The 20073-nt window shown below is 35.5% G+C and overlaps 1 protein-coding gene across 1 annotated transcript in view; it reads right to left on the bottom strand.

Moving 5' to 3' along the window:
- Window positions 1–20073, bottom strand: part of LOC146005499 (uncharacterized) — a 102611-nt gene that overhangs the window by 62430 nt on the left and 20108 nt on the right. Inside the window, exons 5-9 of the mRNA XM_083144744.1 lie at window positions 18353–18406; window positions 15950–16090; window positions 9689–9817; window positions 7347–7448; window positions 1197–1298 (exon numbers count right to left, since the gene is read on the bottom strand). Coding sequence (XP_083000870.1) covers window positions 1197–1298; window positions 7347–7448; window positions 9689–9817; window positions 15950–16090; window positions 18353–18406 — 528 coding nt within the window. The remainder of the gene's footprint in view (window positions 1–1196; window positions 1299–7346; window positions 7449–9688; window positions 9818–15949; window positions 16091–18352; window positions 18407–20073) is intronic.

Genomic DNA, 20073 nt, shown 5'->3' with positions numbered 1-20073 from the left:
TTATGTTCCTCTTTCAATGTAAGAGACCAAGTTTCACACCCATATAATACTACAGGCAAAATTACGGTTTTGTATATTTTAACTTTTAGATTCTTAGATATTAAACGAGAAGACAAAAGTTTATGAAGAGAGAAGTAACATGCATTTCCTGAATTAAGCCTACTTTTTATTTCCTCTTTAATATAATTTTCATTTGTTAATATTACTCCTAAGTATTTGAATAGAGTATAATTTGTGATCAATCCAAGAATAGACTAAGTGGTTATTCTTTTGACAAAAAAAAAAAGAGAGTGGACGTAGCTTTATCTAGTGGATTAGAGATAAATTAACTGGGTTGTTTAGGGGCGTACGTAATTTTCTTGGGAGGGGGAACTAGACGATTCCCCCACTTCTCAAGAAGATAGCGTTAACCCAGCTTGCATGCACTCGGCGATTTAAGTTGTTTGTGTCCTGGAGGAAATAATAAAAAAAAAAAATCGATCCACGAAGTTCGGGGTGCCAAACTGGGCCGGGCGAATTAACGATACTACGGTAGCAGGATCTATATCATCGTACGCTTCAATATTGCCTTTTTTTGAGAATTTTGCTATTGGGTAGCAACAGTATTTGGAAAATTGAAGCGTAACTAATGAAATAAGTAGTATTCGCCACATACTGTATGATGTTGAGCTGTTCATGCTCACAATGAAAACCCCTGTCAAGGAACTCTCAACGTTTGTGACAAAGAACATCTTGAGAGTTCTCTTAGCAGGGGTTTTCATTGTGAGCATGAACAGCCCAACATCATACAGTGCTAACGTTACACATTCATTTCATTTTGATTTTTTTTTGCAGAAATTCACAATTAAGTAAAAACAATTGAACCAGACACACAAGCAACATTGTATCCAACAAAAACCAAATGCTACGTAAATAGGAAAACAATGAATCAGGTTTCTACTATACATTCTTCCTCAAATAGGAAGTTCCAAGTTCCAACATGTAGAACACTCTGACATCTGTTCATAAAAGCATCACTACTGTATATTCCAAAAACAAAAACACTCCTTTCTTCAACTTTATGTACTTGTGGAAGAACCTGTTGTTCTTGTGACCAATATAATTATTGGAAAGAATTTTTTTAAAGCTGATATTTGTAGAGCTTATGAAGGAAGAAAGCAAGCTGAAGGAAAACTGGTAAATCACTGTTTGCTCACCTCTTGTGGAATCTGAAACTCTCTTCGCCCTGGACAAAATGGAGGTTTTCCTGAAAAAGCAGTCATCTTCATGCTTCTTGATGAAAGAGCTGATTTAGGTCTCTAAAGAAGAAAAGTGTACATAAAAAGTACAGATGTAAATATAATTTTAAAGTCAACATCTAGATTGTAATAAGGTAAAATTAAGAATTAAATTGTTAATATATTATAAAAACTGTATGCTGTTCTTTCATGGTAAGGGGCTGTATGGTGCGGCAACCTTCCGGTCAGGAACCAAAAAGTCAATCTAATTTCCATAGTACGTTACACATCGGTAACTGTTTCTTACAGACCAAAGAGACTTTGATGCCTGGATCGATGACCAGGATGATCCTTTGTGGTTTGTGCTGTCCCCTGTTTATCCTTCTATGTGTTCAGTGCCCCTTAAGAGCCTCAGCTTATAAATTAAGCAAGAAGATTGTAGTTCTCAGAGACAGAATAGTTTTAGTTCTTATTAAAGTTATATTTTAAATCAATCTCTCATTCTAATTGCACACAACCTGTTCCTGACTAGGTTAAACCCCATTAGTGCTCCTCCACATTCCTTTCCAATTATAAATCTTATTCCTCTTTTACCTCTTTCTGTCGACTATAGACCAGAGTAAATTCCCTCTTATCTGTACCACCTGAACCTGCACATCTTGTCTCTTGTATTGCTGCAATATTTACACCATACTTCCTTGTTTCCTACGCTATTTCCATCATCTTCCCCATCTCGAGCATGGTTCCTGTATTCCATGTTGCTATCCTTAAATTATTAGCCTTATTATGTTGCCTTGTCTGTATTGTATTGTTTATTCCATCCTTCCGAGACTGGCTGCATGGTCTCTGAACCATGTGCTTTTTACAGTGCCTGGTTGTTCGTCCTGCCACCAACGCCCTTCCAGGGAAACCGGTAGGGAGACTGGCTTCACTACACCTGTGGAGCTCCCCGTACTGCTTGGTTTTCTGTCAGGGTTTTCCTTCCCTCAGCCGTTAAGAATCCCTCCCAACTTGCAAGGCAGTAGGAGTATTGTTTGTTTTATGGCGGCATCCATGTCACAGTAAAGTCATTAGCTTTCTGCCAAAAACCGTTCTCCCCAGATCCTGACTGCATTTCCGCCGTCCGGGATGGCTTATTTGGCTATGCCTTTCTTGCAGCTAACCAGCATATCTCATGGCCATTCACTATCGGCCACGTGCAACCCTCCAAGTAGCTGAGGCTTGCATCGGAAAAAAGCTCAACAGAGCTCCTACCACTGGGTATTTTGTTAATACAACATAAATATTATATATTGTTCTTTCATGAAAATTGGTTGTAGAGGGCAACCTTCTGGTCAGAAACTCAAAAGTCAACCTCACTTCCATGCAGTACACCTCAGTAACTATTTCTTGCAGGCGAACAAGACTTTGATGCCTCCACCCATTACCAGGATAATCCTTTGTGTGTTGTGCTGTTCTGAGTTTGTCCTTCTTTTTGTTGAGTGCCCCTTAACAGCCTCAGCTTTTAAATTAGTTAAGGAGATTGACTATAGAAAGAGTATAGTTTATCAGACATCTTGCTAAGAAAGTTTTATCAGGCATATTTTATTTTCTTGTAAGTGGCTTGTCCTCAATTTTGGTCCAGCTAAGGAGCTTATTCCCATAATGCATCATGGTAAAAATAGCAGGAGTGCCAATAATAGTATAACAATTAATCAATCAAACTTTCATAGTTGGTTGTCCAAGGTTCATATGTCGACTTATTACCTAGTAAGTTGTTTATTCAAACAGAATGAACAATATTTTAAGTTTAAGAAAACAAATATATTATTTTTGCAGATAAAAAGTGTAAACAGCACTTAAATCTTGTAGAATAGTTATACAGAACACAGTTCTGTCTGAGGAGATACTGGAAACACATAATGTAGTTGGTTCCTATGGACCCAAGCAACCATTACTGCTTCACCAACTAGAATTTTTATGTGGAATGGGTTGTGCTTGTGTTGGAATAAAGAATTGACTTGGTAGTTTGTTGTGCCACAGTTGTTTCCAACACTTGCCCAAGCCTGGAAAAGTGATTCCAAATTAGTATTTCAAATTATTTTCTCCTGTAAAGGCTACCTACATCCAAGAGTAGCTGTAAAATCTAGAATGTTAAATCAATCACATGTGGTACAGTTTGTTTCTGGTCATTCCAGTCTCAGCACATTCTACAAATTTAAACTATGCTAATGAAAGTGGAAACTATTCTTAACTCTGAGTTACTTTCTAGACTTTTGTCAACCATCATGGATGAAGGATGTTCCCATGTGATTTGGTTACAGTTTTAAAAAATTCTATTTTGCGATCATTAGCACGTTTTTGTGAAGTGTATAGTACAAAGTTTTGTCAATGAAGCTGAAAGTTGTATCCGAACAGGGCGTCGATTAACAATAAGAACTGTGGATATGATCTCATAGTACAGAATTGAGAATGATGCCTACCAGAAAAATTTCACTTTAATTAAACCTTTAATCATACCTAAATCTTTTGGAATAAACAATCGTTTTGTAATGTATCTTTTATTTCTCTTTCTCCATGGATACTGTAAGCAGCTAAGCTCTTTATTTACTAACTATAGAGAAATAGAAAAATAACTAGTACTCATTCTACTTAGGAAATGGGCAAAAAAAAAATGAACCTATCTAAGTTTAGAGTTTGTTGCTCTGATGCAAAATCCTCCTGTTGGCAATATGTGGCCAAAATTACCATTGACCAAATTGTGATTTTACATTTGCCAACCATTTAATCTACCATCAGCCTAACATTGTAGCAACTACATCTGGTTGCTTGGGATTGTAGAATCTCATTGAGCAGGAGAAGGATTGTTACAGATTTAAAATATAATTTTTAAATTGATTTACATAGACATACTCTATTAAAATGTTTGTAGTGGAATTTTTTTTGTTAATAAACAAAATTTTATTTTAACCTTTTGATTACAAAGCCCATTTTGCCATGTAGGTCCTCCGGGACCAGGCCATTTTTTAGCAAAATTTAGTTTCATTTGGATGACTGTAGATCGGAGGCTAATTGCCCTAGACAGATGGATGAAGTACCTTTAGAACGCAAAATGAACCATAGATTCGGACTATATAAAATGTATGCACGTTGAGTGTATATATGGATGCGGGGGAGGGGGAGGAACTGGTAATTCCAAAATTTCTGAAGAAAAATGCCCCTTCCCCCCTCCGCACCTGGACAACAAAGTACAGGACATTGTCAAAACACACATGGGAATGATCGCTGGCATGTCTGGAACAAGAAAATAATTGCACTATTATGATATAAACAATACAACACGACTTGTATCCCCAAAACGATATGTCTGTATGCAACTGAGCCATTCAGCCTAATGCACAGTTACCTTGAAACAATTGTAGGTCCGAAGCTAATTGCCCTAGATGGACGAATCAAGTACCGTTATACGCAGAATATACCATAGAATCGGACTATATAAAATTTATGCACATTGAGTGTATATATGGATGCAGGGAGGGGGGAGGTGGAGGAACCGGAAACATTCCAAAATTTCTGAGGAAAATGTCCCTTCCCCCCTCCTCTCCTGGACAACAAAGTACAGGGCATTGTCAACATACACATGGAAATGATGGCAGCAAACTATTTCCAAATTGAGGTTCAATTGCACTATTGGCACTATTGTAGTATAACAAAAATTCCGATCTTTGTTGGGCACAAGGCTTTTAGGAAGCCGCCACAAGGAAAGTTGCCAATTTCCCACCTTTTTATGGAAGAAGGAGACATGCAAGAGTCCTTACGGTGCAATATATGTGTTAACAATAATATAAAAGAAGAAAATCGCAATTCCAGTGAAAAATAGCGACATTATGATGTAAAAACTATGAACATGACAAGGTATCTTTTCCCCGTGAGTTACAGGAAACTATCTTTTAAAAGACAGGTGATAAACGTTAAAGTTAAAACTAATAGTTACAATATAATAAATATTCTTGACAGTGGTGTTTCAGATTGTACTCATATATTATTGCAGTTGTTTTTATTTTACACGGATTATTTTTAAGTTATGAGATGGAATCAGTTTGTACTTTGCACTTCATTGTGTTTGCATAAATTCAGAATCAAGTAGGAACAATTGAACCAACCACGCAAGCAACATTGTATCTAACAAAATCCAAATGACACAGAAACAGGGAAAAAAATCAGTTATGTCGTTTTCTCTTAAACGTTTTCCTTGGCATATACAGTATGTAACATTGTTATTCGTACACATAGAATTTCCGAGGAAAAAATATCATATCTACTAGTAAATATAATCATTTTCATATGTACCTGGAAATTAATGTTAATGAAGGTTTCACCAACAAATGTCAATAAAAATATATGTTCAAAGTGTATAAACAGAGCATATAATTTGTGTGAAAAGAGAAAAACACGCTTTTTCATGCAACATTGTTATTCGTACAGGCAAGAGTTTCAATCTTCCTCACATACAGTGCCACCGCTATTCGGGCAATTTCGTGCAGTTTGCAACTTCGTAACAAGTTTGAACATGCAAGCGCAAGCGGAATGCTGGCGTAGGTATTGTTGTAGGCCTATCGTCTATATATCAGCGTGTTCCAAATGGGCAAGGTGAAGAAACTTAGTTCCGATCTGAAGGATGTTATTATAAATTTGGCTCTTAGAGGTTATTCGTTAAGAAAAAATGGACAAACAGTCTATAAATCACACTCCACAGTTCAATACATAGTAAACAAATTTAGAGAGGAAGGTTCAACACAAAATGTGCCGAGAAAACAGAAAGAGAGAATGTTGAATTAACGTGATGAATGCTTTATTTTAAAAAGAGTGCGAGAAAACCCCCCAACTAAGTGTTCCTCAGTTACGACCGTTAGTAGAAAATGTTGCTGGCAAGATGATGTCCGATCAAACTGTCCTACGTGCCTTGTGGAGCATGGATATTATGGCAGAATACCACGAAAGAGGCCGTATGTAAATAAGGTGAATCGCAGGAATAGACTTTCATTCGCGAAAGAGCACATCCACAAGAACCAAGAATTTTGGGATAGTGTCATATGGTCAGACGAGTCCAAGATTAATATATACGGGTCAGATGGGATAAATAGGGTCTGGAGAATATCAAATAAAGACAATGATCACATTAACACAGTTCCAACAGTTAAACACGGTGGTGGATCATTAATGATTTGAGGCTGTATGTCGTCCAAAGGTGTTGGTACCATCCAATTTATTGATGGTATCATGTATGCATATGTCTATTTGGACATATTGAAGAACAATGTAAAGCAGAGTGCCCAAAAATTCACAAGCCGCCTATCTACAGATTCCAACAAGACAATGACAGTAAGCATAAGGCGTGAGTTAACATGAATTGGCTAATATGGAATGTGCCCAAACTACTACAAACACCAGCTCAAAGTCCAGACTTCAATCCCATTGAGCATTTATGGGCAATTTTGAAGAGGCGAGTCCATAAAGCAGGCGTCAAGTCCAAACAAGAGTGGAAAACTATTGGCAAGCCGAGTGGAATAAAATAAGCTCTGAAACATGTCGGAAACTGGTTAATTCTATGAAGAACAGGTGTCAAGCAGTAATTAAAGCCAAAGGATATGCATCAAAGTATTAGAACTGTCAGTCAATTTGCTCTGAATATACTTTTTTTTCTTTTATATTATTAAGTGTACTAATAGAAAAGTTCTACAAAAAATGGCATGTTTCTCTTTCAGTTTCATTTAATTTATTATTGTCATTGGTTATACAGAATTTGGGTAAGATTTTATGTTCCTAATGATATTAGTTATTGAATTGTAAAGAAACAATTTCAAAAGAGTGTATTTCCTTTCAGATATTAAAGCATTTACTTCGAAAATCCGTGTGTACGAATAAGAATGTTACATACTGTAAATCTCTTCCATCTGTTTATAAAACATGTCACTACTATATTCCCCCCCCCCAAAAAAAAAAATTCTTCTTTCAACTTTATGTCCTGTGGGTAAATCTATTGTTCATGTAACCAATTCATTTATTGGAAAAACATTTATAAAAGTTCATATTTGTTGAGGTTATAAAGGAAGAAAGCAAGCTAAAACTAGTAAATCACCCTTTTCTCACCTCTTGTGGAATCTGAAACTCTCTTCGTCCTGGACAACATGGGGGTTTCCCTGATAAAGCACCAATCTGTGTGCTTCTTGATAGGAAAGCTGATGCAGGTCTCTGTGGAAGACAAATGCACATTTTAAACTTTCAATAATTGTTAACAATGCATCTTCTTGAAGATATTTTAATAAACATTTCAAGTTAAATTATGAAGGAGCACAACGTATTCAGTACCTCAGCAATGATAGCAGAATGGTATTAACTTCTTCATTTTTAAGAAATAGAGATGTAACTATAATTGTAGAGTCAATATCTAGGGTATAATAAGGTAAATTTTTTAAAAAAATATATATTTGTTAATGTTGTATAAATATTGTACACTGTTCTTTCATTGTAATGGGGTATTTGGGGCAACGTTCTGGTCAGAAATTCAAATTGTCAACCTCACTTCCATATAGTATGCCCTGGGAACTGTTCCTTACAGGCAAATGAGACTCTGATGCATGAACCCATGACCAGAATATTCCTTTGTGTGTTGTGCTGTCCTGTGTTTATCCTTCTGCATGTTAAAACCCTTTAAACAACCTCAGCTTTTAAGTAAGGTAAGGAGATTATAGTCCTCAGAGAGAATATAGTTTTAGTTTGTGTTAAGGATTGAATGTATGAATTAGTTTCAAAAGTTCAGCAAGAAATTATGTAACAGACATATTTTATTTTCTTGTAAGCGACCATTCCTCAATTTTGTTTTAGTTAAGAGGATTGTCTCCATTTTGTGCGATTGATAAAAGTAGCCTATGTGCTAATGTGCCCATAGAATAAAAATCAATTAATTAATCTTTCCGGGTAGGTTGGGCAATTGTTGCCCCTTGATTTAAAATTTTATGAAAATAAAAAAAAAATTGTAAAATGTTCTTGCTTGCTTAAATCGCAATACCTACTTTTCCTATAGTCTCATCAAGTTAAGAGCCATAGCTAGGAGGTGGCAGGAGTTGGACCTGGGCACCGAATGATCTAAATTAAAAAAAGTTGTAAAAGAGAGAATGCCATGGCGCGATGTGACATTACTTCCAGCCTATTTAATCAATATTGTTTTCAGTTTACAAAAGTTGGATCTAAAAATTTTCTTGCTTGCTTCGCTTGCAACATTATTTTTTTCTGTAATGCATTGTAAATTACTAGAGAGAGAAATAAGACCCAATATGTACTTCAGACTGTTGCTGCTAAACAGTTTTGTTTTAAATATAGAACAATTGTTTTGAAGAAAAGGAGCACACATGTGAAAGACAATGTTTATTTTTTTTTAATGTTGGTTTGTTATGAAGTGCATAATACATATATTATTATTAATATAATATATATATATATATATATATATATTAAAATAATAGATATTATTAGTATTAACGATACATTGAATATGTGCAAAATTTAGTGTTAACATATTACATATGTATTTTCTTACTTTACGTTGCTCCATGTTGCATATCTGGAAAACATATGTTCTACATGACAGTTACACATGTTACACGTGTACAAAAAGAATTATATTCATCATTTCTGTCTTTCAAAAATACAGTTTGTGTGCTTGCGATCCATTATTAATTAATGTGAAATTAAACATGTTGAAAAAATACCAAGGAAAAACGCCAACAAAAACACCACCAACAATAATTATAATAATAACCATGATGATGCCATTATTATTATTATTATTATTATTATTATTATTGGCATGTTTATCCTCATGGTACTTGCCACCCGCCACCAGACAAAAATTTGTTGTTACGCCTCTGATTAGATTACTACTGTGCATCTAGCATTAAGAAATTTAATTTTTAAAACATTTTTAGTCGAATTTTTACATATTTTTTTAATAATGCTGATGATAATATTCTCCTAGAATCAGCTTTAACAATATTTGTCTTGTAAAGCGTCCATGCATTAAAAATTTAAAAATATATAAGAATTTGTACATGTATATGTTTTGTTTGATTACGCGTATTTACTGAACAAGTAATTACTGTTTCACATTTAATGTAGGAATTATTTGGTAATAAAAAAAATTAACATAACGATACTCATCTCAATTTAAGAAATACTATTGACAGTGCCGCTTCAGATTGTACTCATACCTTATTACAGTAGCTTTTAATTTACATAGTTATTTTTAATTAATGAGATGGAATCACTTTTTACTTTGTACTTGATTGTGTTTGCAGAAATTCAGGAACTTGATGATGAGGAATTTAGTACATACAATTAAGCAAAAGTATTTTCTGAAATTAAAGTTAAAAAAAAACAACTTATGAACAAAGAAGCTAGTTCTGAAGAAAACCAATGCATTAAATTTCACTCACTTGTTGTTGAGGATCACTGGTGAGATTGTTTGTTGTGGCTGTTGAAGCTTCTTTCAGTTCTGGATATGGCGAAGGCCTTGGTAGAAGACTCAGCTCATTGCTTGTTGATGGAAAACCTGTCAGTTGACTCTAAACAAGACAAGTAAACATAATAAAACTTTCAATTGTAGCATAGCATCTTGTTACATGTAGTGTCGTTAATAGACACACTTGAATGAAGTGCATAACATATTTAACACTACCAGAACAACAGAGCATGGTTTTAACTTTTTCATTTTAGAGGAAATATGAAAATAAATATAATTTTATAATGAACGCCTTGGGTATATAATGGGAGTCATGCCATAATTATAATGTATATGTTACTATAGTATGAATATTGAAGTCTGTTGTTACATGGTAGGTTGTCACAAAGTTCATATTTTGACATATAACTTAATAGATGTTCCAGCACAATGAACAATTGAATAATTTGATTCGATTTATTTAGTTTATTTTACTTCGTGTTTTGTGCCTCTTGGCTAATTTGCGAAGATGGGGATGAGTGATAAAATGATGAAATTGATGAATAGACATTCACTAACAAGGAAGCCCGAGTGGGATTCTAACCCGGGACCCTTGGCATCGCAGCACGATGTGCTAACCACTCGGCCACAGGATCTGGCACAATGAACAACTGAATTATATTATCTGACCAAAAGCATCCAGACATTTATCTCTAACTTGTAAAGTGACATCTAGAGGTCACTATGACCTGACCAATAGGTATAGGAGAAACATGAAGCTGTGTGTTGTTCAGAGAGAAGAAGTATGAGCAAAATGGGTAAGTAAAAGGAGCTGAGTGACTTTGAATGTGGTTTAGTAATTGGTTACAACATGAGCAGGAAATCAATCAGAGACATTTCAACCCTTCATAATTTGGCCAAGTAAACAGTTAGTGACGTGATTGCGAAATGGAAATGTGAAAGCACAACAACCACAAAACCATGGTCACATAGGCCACGTGCAATGACAGAAAGGGATCACCATATATTCAAGAAATTGATTCACGAAAATCGTTAGTCATCATGAGAAAACATCACCTAGGAGTTCTGCAGTGCTACTGTTTGTCCAGCAAGTAACATGACTGTATGTTGAGAATTGAAACAAATGGGGTTGCATGGTTGAGCAGTCACCCTCAAGCCAAACGCTACTGATGTAAATGCTACAATCAATCTACAGTCTTCGTATAAAGTCTATCCATCTGTACGCATATCTTTTCAACTTATAGACCTAACAGCTATTTTGGCAACAAGATATATTCAGTTATACCCAACCCAAGATTTATAATGTTCTATCTGGTCTTTTACTTTTAATATTTCTCCTTCCACAGACCTCTGAGGGCAGTTTAAAACCACCAGGTTCCAAAGGGTCATAATGTACTATATTATTTATCTCTCTAGGCTTATCAAAAGTTAACCTCACATCCCCATAGTACAGCCTGGAAACTGCATCTTGAACCTGGATCCATGGCCAGGATAATATTTTATGGAGTTGTATTGTCCTGTGTTTATCCTTGTGTGTGCTGAGTGGCACTTTACAGCCTCAGAGATAAGGAGATTTTTATCCTTGGAAACAGCATAGTTTTAGTTCTTTTTAAGTAATGAATGAATGTATGATTTAGTTTTAAAAATTGAGCAAGGAAGTTCTTAACAGAATTAATTTTATTTTTCTTGTTAGGGGCCTGTCCATATGTGCTATATACCCATACTATGAAATTCAGTCAATCAATCAAACACAAATGGCACGTACAGTTAAATAAGGGGTACTTATGAATTCAAATGCATTATCTAGAGGAGGAGATTTTAACCTGCAGCTCTACAGCCCGTGAGGGCCTTGGCTTACCTACCGACTGCTGGTCTCCCTCCCACACTGTTCCTCCGTCACCTGTTGTAGCGTGGAGATCTTAGACCAGTATTGGGGTGACGGGTGGTCAGCCCATCGAACCACCAGCCGTTGTAGGTCTTCTCGACCAGGTTACCGCTCACTCATTCGGAGCTTCCCAATTTCCTCACGATTTTGGGTTGCCACCAGCCCTATACGTAGGCCGAATAAATTCCGACCAGAGCCGGATTCGAACCTACGCCGTCCAGCAGCGAACGATCTCAAGACGAGTGAACACCTTAACCCGCTCGTCTGCGGAGGAGGAGATTAAAATATGATTTATTATACAGTGCTCGAAATGGAAATTCCTAGCTGGTAGAATGCTTGGCCAAGTTTGGTGATAGGAGAGGGATGACTGAATGGATCAACATGAAGACAGTGCAATACGTGCTTATACAAATTATCAAAGTTAAGTGATGCTTTACGAAATTTTCCTTAACAAGAGGGAATAGCATATCCCCTCGTATTTCCTCCACTTCGAACACTGTTATTATATCATTCTATTTATATATAGAAAGTGCTCCACATGCACACTATTCAATTCATACATTCTCTAAATGAATGTGCACCTATGGTATTTACACCATACAGAAGAAGCATAACTGACTCTGCTTGCATACTATGTGCTTTCAATATTCCATTGAATGGGTGAGAGAAAGAAGGTAAAGATTCTATTTTTATGGTTATTTTGAACTGAGATAGCCATTTTATTACTTTAGCAAAGCTGCATCAACTGACACAGAGAAAGCAAACATTCTCCCTCTCAGCACGTAGTAGTAGTCAGTGGGAAAAATCATTGAGGGGAAGAAGGACAACATTCCTGGAATGTTTGCCTTTTAGCTCGCAACACTGACAAGAAATAGACAACATTTGAAGTAAAAATTGTTGAAAAACAACAAATAATCAATGGTGGCCTACACTGTTTAACACGTTAACTGCCATATGGGTCCCATGGGCCCGACATCAAGATTTTTTACGAGGCCACGTTGGTCGCATGGGGCCAACGTTGTAACGTCTAATTCGAATCACTCTGGCAGGCCAACGGTCCTTCGCGCAAGCATATTTCATATTTAAAAGGCCCGGCACGGCACCCTAGAGTCCAACGGCACATGCATTTTTGGCAACTTATAAACAGCAAAGCCATTTTTTTTTATATTTATAATTATTGTTGATATGAAGCATGTATAATCCTTAGAACATCTTATGGGTAAGTAACCTGATTTCGCTCACAATTAAAATATAGCATTTTAATATATTTATTTATTTTTAATTTATTTGTTGTATTTGTATATATAATTAGACAGTGGTATTAGTGCATGAACACTGAGGCTATTTGCACCTATGTAACTCTATGGCAAGGCGTCCCTATAAGAATGGGGACAATATTTGTATTTGTTGCCTTTACGCTATTTTCACCAATTATGTGAAATATATGTTTCATATTTTTTTAAATTTTATTTATATTTTTGTATTATTTTATATTTTTTATAATATGATGTAAAGGAGATAATCTTTAGCATACATTTTAAATATGTATTCATACAATGGCATATATTTTGGGAACATAGGAGAAAATATAATACAGCACATACACTACATAATATTCATATTTTTGTAAATGAAATGAGTTACTCTGCTGCAGTGCAAATGTTTTCACAAAACTTTTGAAAAGTTTTGAAAAGTTTCAGTCAACACTTGAAAACTGTGATCACTCCACGTGAACTTTATTGAAGCAAGGAATACACATATGTGGTTTACCTTCACACCCTTCACAAAAAGTAACAACCTTCTTCACTTTATTCGCTGCTGTTTTTCGACCTTCTTTTTCGGCGACCAATTTGTTTAGAATACTTCTAACTAAGCAGGTCAAATATAAAGCTCAAAGTAAAGAATGCATTTTTGCTAAATTGATTGTTGCTTTTGAATCGCCGGTGGAGCACTGAATTAAAGGTTTGCTGTTGGTGCCGCATTGGTCCCATGGGACCGACACACTATAATTTCGATTTATCGATATAATAAAAACCAAATTCGAAATTTGATAACATGAAGTTATTTTACAACAGAAATACTACCCAATGGCATTAACGGCACTGTCAGTGAATATTGAAAATTTCATCCGGCAGCTAACGTTAACGTGTTAAGAAGAGAGAAAGCTTGAAAAGCAGGAAAGCATTTTAAATTTGCAAGTACAGGCATCTCACATACAACGAAGAAGAAAAGGGATATGTGGCAGCACACAAGTGCATAAATTGATCTAGGAGTGAAGTATTCAAGCTCTACAAAGGTGGTGAGATTGTCCTGGCTACTACCAATGCTTACAGTGAGAAAATTCCAATAAAGAGTAAAAAAATGAGGACGTGCATAAAATTGTTCATTATGTACCAGACGACTGATAAACATACATACATGCTATCATATAATTAAAACGTATGACAGTATTTTATCATTATTCATTACCTACATCCATGCAGTCTGCATAATGAACATTCTGATTACTTGTGTATGCAGAAATTTTTTTCGGTAATTGTAAACCTGTATAGTACATACCTGCTCTCCAGGGCGATGGCACACATAGTAAGATATTTCGTATGAAAAGATAATAACAAAAAAAAAACATGCAGTCTGAAAAATGGCATTTTAAGGCAAGTTTCCATTTCACACTGATTTTTTCTGAGTTCTTCATGGCTTTTTTGAAAATGTTCATTTTCTCAAAATTTCGGATGGGGCTGTGACAGCCCCCCTCTGCATATGCCAGTGATTCTGATTTCCCAAAAATTACACCCTATGGAATCTGTCCCTTCTTTCTCTCACATATTGATTTACCAATCGGTGCCCCTTGGCAAAGATAGACCAGGTGGTAGCCTCCTAATGCATTTTCTTATGAAACATCAATATTAGCTCACAAGGCAATATGATGTTCTGTCATTGGTAAAACTCCTCTAGGCGGAAATGTGAATCCTCAAGCAACAGATTATTTGCCTTACACCATATCCAGGGATTGAAGTGGAAAATCACAGCTGGTGATTTTTTTTTAGCTGAGGATTGGGCCTACGCTGGGAATGCCCCTATGGTTTAATGTGGTGGTGATGGAACAGCTAGTGAGATGTTTGTGAAAATTTTGCCAGCAACATTCCTCACTTTGAGCACTGCTCATATCCATTAGTTTAGTCTGCCAATGATGGTCCAAACACTGTGAAATGGAATATATTCCTCTTCCCGATGAGCAGTGAGTTAATTTCTCTTTACTTGATCTTGTAAGATGGGATCTGCTCTAGTCAAAACTGCCTCTTTTTATAAGATCCAAGTTGTCATTGAGAAATAACTCCCTTGCAGATCTGAAAATTCTCAATTCTAGTGGAGCTTATCCAACATGAGTTACTTCTCAACTTCTCAACTGTTTAGCATAAGGAGATGTAATGCAATGAAATAATAACACATATTTGCATAGATATAAAAACATGTTACTTAACTATTACACCTAATTGCTAATGGTGGTCCAAACACTGTCAAATGGAATATATTCCTCTTCCCGATGAGCAGTGGGTTAATTTCTCTTGGTATTTACTTGATCTTGTAAGATGGGATCTGCTCTGGTCAAAACTGCCTCTTTTTATAAGATCCAAGTTGTCATTGAGAAATAACTCCCTTGCAGATCTGAAAATTCTCAATTCTAGTAGAGCTTATCCAACATGAGTTACTTCTCAACTGTTTAGCATAAGAAGATGTAATGCAATGAAATAATAACATATTTGAATATATATAAAAACATGTTACTTAACTATTATACCTAATTGCTAATGTTACCTGATTCCGGCCAGCTGTTAATTAAAGAAAATAATTAAAGTTAGTAAAAATCTATCCAGATGTTGACAAGTAATAAAAGCTTTCAAAATGGTTGTTATATATAACTGAAGAGAAAGAAGACATACTTATTCATAACTGTGCAAATCTGAACTTACCAACTATGCTGTCAACAAATTTTTACTCTTACCACAAACAATGGAATAATTGATGTTACATTCTGACTTCAGGTAGAAATTGTTGTTGAACACTAAATTAAGATATTGATTTCAATATCAAGAAATATTACTAATGTTATTTTGAGTTACATATTATTACAATTACTATTATTGGATATGGGCTATTTTTAAATAATGAGATAAGATAATATATTTTTCCATTTTGTAGGTATGTGGTTGTGCTTCGAGTAATTCAGAAAGTTGGTGACAAGAAATTTGATAATGAAGTTGAAGAATTATCTCGAAATTCAGATTTGCAAAACTATGAATAGTAGGTCTTCTCTCTCTGAAGAAAACTAGTATATTAAATTTTACTCACATGTGATCGAGTCTCAAACTGGGAATCATTGGAGGGATTGATTGAATTGGTTTGTAATGAACTTCCGTCACCAGTATGGTGCTGTTGTGATGTTGTAGTATGGGTAATTCTGCTCACTGGTGCAATAGCTGCTAACGGTCTCTAAACAAGAAAAGTATGTGTACACTCAAAATGTAAATACTAACACAGCATTATAGTAGTGGTACAAACTAATTGTTTTAACTTGAATTATGAAAATTAGCGATATTATATTAAATACTAGAGAAAAAAACATTAACATTTCTAGTTTGTAGCAAATGGGGTTACAATTGTAATTTTATAACCAAAATCTAGAACCCAAAAAGAGAGATTGTGGCAGGCTTGTCTTATTTTATGGTTCATTTTTCAGATAGTCTGCATCTCTGCCAGCAGATGAGGTGGAAATATCTACTTCAAGTGTTGCCAAAGGGAAAGAGAAATCTTGTTTCAACCATGTACTCAAGATATTTACAGGGTGCCATTTTCTTTCATGAACTAAAAATACTGAATTCTTCCTTATTTCACTCTTTATTGAAACACAGCCCCTTCCTCAATCTCCAGTTGGGGCCTCCCGATGGCACAGAGGTAGCGTCGTTGCCTTGTAATCAAGGGGTCCCAGGTTCGATACCCGGTGAAGGCACATATTGGTTCGGATCCCACTTTAAACTGAAGTTCCAGTCCCGATTAGCCTTTCTGTGCATAAAGTGGACTTAAAACAATCAAAACTCAATCCCCTGTTGAAAACCTATTAGGTCCATGTACCATGTATCAAGTATGGCAATTTTTTGAAACAGTGTCTCTTCTAGAACCCCTGCAAGGGTCCCATGATGATGCTGGGGTCAAAACATTCTCTGGGATAACTTAAGGTGTCCAGTCATTCAGAAAAGTCACTTCCATAATCACAGCCAATATTGAACAACATTCTTACTCTATTTCATATGCATACAGCCTATGTAGGCAAAACAAAGTAACAGTTTATTTAAGCTCAAATAGGTTAAGAACCTGGCCTAAAATTAAAATTTGAATCTGAAGCACTACACTGTACCATCACAGTGGATCAAATTCCAGACTTCTTGATTACAAGGCGTTAGTGATGGTTGAAATGTTAAGAGGGGGGTTTATTAAATGAGGGTGAAAACTACAGAACACAAATACATACTTCTTTGTGCAGGTTACAAGTTCAGAGCATCTTGCAGCTTTCCTGATACCAAGTAACAAATATGTTTTCTTGGATTATCAATCAGGTACTTTCAGTGAGAAGATTCCAAATATTCAAGAGGTAAGGTGACTTTTATATTTCCTTCAATTTGAGCACAATGCACAACGGTGCTATGTATTTTATATTTGTATTGAGTTATTTAGCATAACTTTTATACCACATTTGGCTAATTGTGAGGATGAATATGAATGATGATTAGATGAAATTGCCGAACGGACATGCATAAAGAACACTCGAACCCAGGAACTTAGGTGGCAATGTTGAAAATCGACCTTGCTTGGCTTCCAAACAATTACTGGGACTCTCAACCGCAGTATGACACATATCATGCATCTTCAAATGAGCAGCACATTGTACCGCACATTGTAACACAACTTCCGTGTGTTGGAAAATTATAGCATTTCTATAATCTCTACAAACAGGGCTGGAACTACAAATAAGGCCCAGAATGACACAAGATAGTGCATTCCGAGGTGCAGGGAAACAGGAGAGAAATCTTCTTTAACATCTGTGGTCTTCTGGTACAGAAATTCCACAAAACATGCTGAAAACAGACTGGTGTTAAAAGAGGCACAGGTTATGATCCCAAAAGATCCACACCACATTGTGGCCAATGTTTAACATCAGTGGTGTTGAATGGTGTTGACTACAACCATTTCTCTGTGTTGTTTTAGCATCATAACCAAAATGTAAATGGTGGAATCTCTCAGAATCGTTTTAAAGCCAAATTTTTTACAGCATATTTCTGATGCAGTGTACTGAAGCAATAATTACACCATTTGATTTCATAAGAACCAGATTTTTTAATGCACATGCATATACTTTTAGTCATTATGAAATACTTTGTGTGTGTAATTCACATCATTATGAACAAATTGAATATGTCAAGTACATTTGAACAGCAAGTATAAAGTCGAGGTGACTCTAATAAAAATGGTTACACTCAATGAAACATTTAGATCTATTTCTGTTCAAACCGACAATAATATTAATTTATTAAGGTGTCAATACTTCTTTCTATTTTCCATTTTCCAAGAAAAATTGTCTCTTCTTGCTCACTTGGCACTTGGGTCAAACTGTCGAGAGATACTAACTTGTTGTGTACAATATCTACGAATTATTTATAAGTAATTTGAAGAGGAAGCTGTGGCTTAACATTTACTCACCTCTGCATAAGGTGAAGGAAGAAATTCCACGGATGGTGGGGATGACAAATTTTCCTAAAAAGAGAGAACATTTGGGATTTGAAAGTACATAAATTATCTATTATCAACAAATTACTAATATCATAAAAAATACCATTTCATGGATAGGAATATATTTCAACATTCAACTGTTCAATGCAGGTCAACTGAGCATATGTACGGCAATTTTTTTTTCCAGATTGCTTAAGGATAAACCTTAGAACACAAGTACAAAAGGTAAAGCTATCCCCCTGTGCATAGGTAGGACCACCATACATTGAAGTTCCAGGGTATAGTGGAAGTGCTGCAATCTGGATTCTAGATTCTAGGTTTGAACTCTGATGTAGGTATGACTTTACCTTTTTGGGTCTTATGAAATCAGTTCAATCTAAGCTTCAATTCATTTTCATAGCAGCAATTTGCCGAAAGTATTGAAATATACCAATTTTAGTTCTACGTAGTCACAATTTTGGCAGCCTTTTTTTTATCTGTACAAAAGTAGGAAACTCAAGCTCAAAGAATGTTTAGTACAGGGTGTCCATAAGTATATTTCCAACCAATATAAATTATTATTCATGAATCATAAATTATAGAAATTTGCCGTCTTTTAAATTATTGATATAATTTCTTTATTAATAAATTTGGGTGAACAGATGCTTTACGGATTGATGCTTTAATTGCATTTATTATGTAATTTTTTGGGGTGTAAGGAGTGCCTTCTGGTAAGGTACTCAAAAGTCAACTTTGCTTGCCTGTAGTACACCATCACAACTGTTTCTTGCAGGCCAATGATGTTCTAGGGCCTGGATCCACAGCCAGGACAATTCTCTGTGAAGTTGTGTTGTCCTGAGTTTGTCCTTTAGTGTGCTAAGTGTCACTTTACAGCTTCTGCTTTTAAAATATAATGAGACTTTAGCCTCAGAAACAGTATAGTTTAAGTATTGTTAGATAACGAATGAATAATTAGTTTTAAAAGTTGACTGCAAAAGATTTTAATAGCCATATCTTATTTTCTTGCTAGGGGCCTGTCCTCAATTTGGTTTTAGTTAAGAGGCTTATTCCTGTATTGAATGATGGACAAAGATAGCTAATGTGCTGATATCAAAATCAATCAAATTTATTTCTTTGTTCAGCTTTAAATTGCTAGTGAATACATTGAAAATAGACTTATCAACATTACCTAAGAAGTCACTGAGAACAGTCAGCACTTACAGCTTTAGTAATTGCTTCATTGTTGTTTTCAATAGATGTGAATGCTTCACTTTTATTGCCATTTCCAGGTAAGAACCTGAGAATTTGTAATTTATTGTTGCCTGCATTGGTTTACCAGCAGTAGTGGTGGACACAAAATTTGACTTCCTTTGTTTACAGAATGTTTCACAAGGCTCACAGTTTGTATTATCAATGAGGTTTTTGGTCGACATAATGTTTGGATATGAATTTGTGAAAGGCTCCTTGATGGTGCAGTGGTAGCGTCGTCGCCTTGTAATCAAGGTGTCCCAGGTTCGATACCTGGTGGAGGCCCATGGCACAGTGGTTCGGATCCCACTTTAAACTGTAGGTCTAGTCCCGATTAGCCTAAATGTGCATAAAGTGGACTTAAAACACCAACTCAATCGATCAATGAATTTGTGAAAGTATTCGTTATTGTCTGAAAGTAAATGTTTTGCATAAGCTCATGAATGACAACAAAGTAATCGGAT

This window comes from Lepisma saccharinum, chromosome 23, assembly GCF_977018435.1.
Source record: "Lepisma saccharinum chromosome 23, izLepSacc3.1, whole genome shotgun sequence".
In the NCBI taxonomy this organism is placed as follows: Eukaryota; Metazoa; Arthropoda; class Insecta; order Zygentoma; family Lepismatidae; genus Lepisma; species Lepisma saccharinum.
Note: the sequence above shows the minus strand (reverse complement) of the source record. Positions and strands in the feature narration are given on the sequence as shown.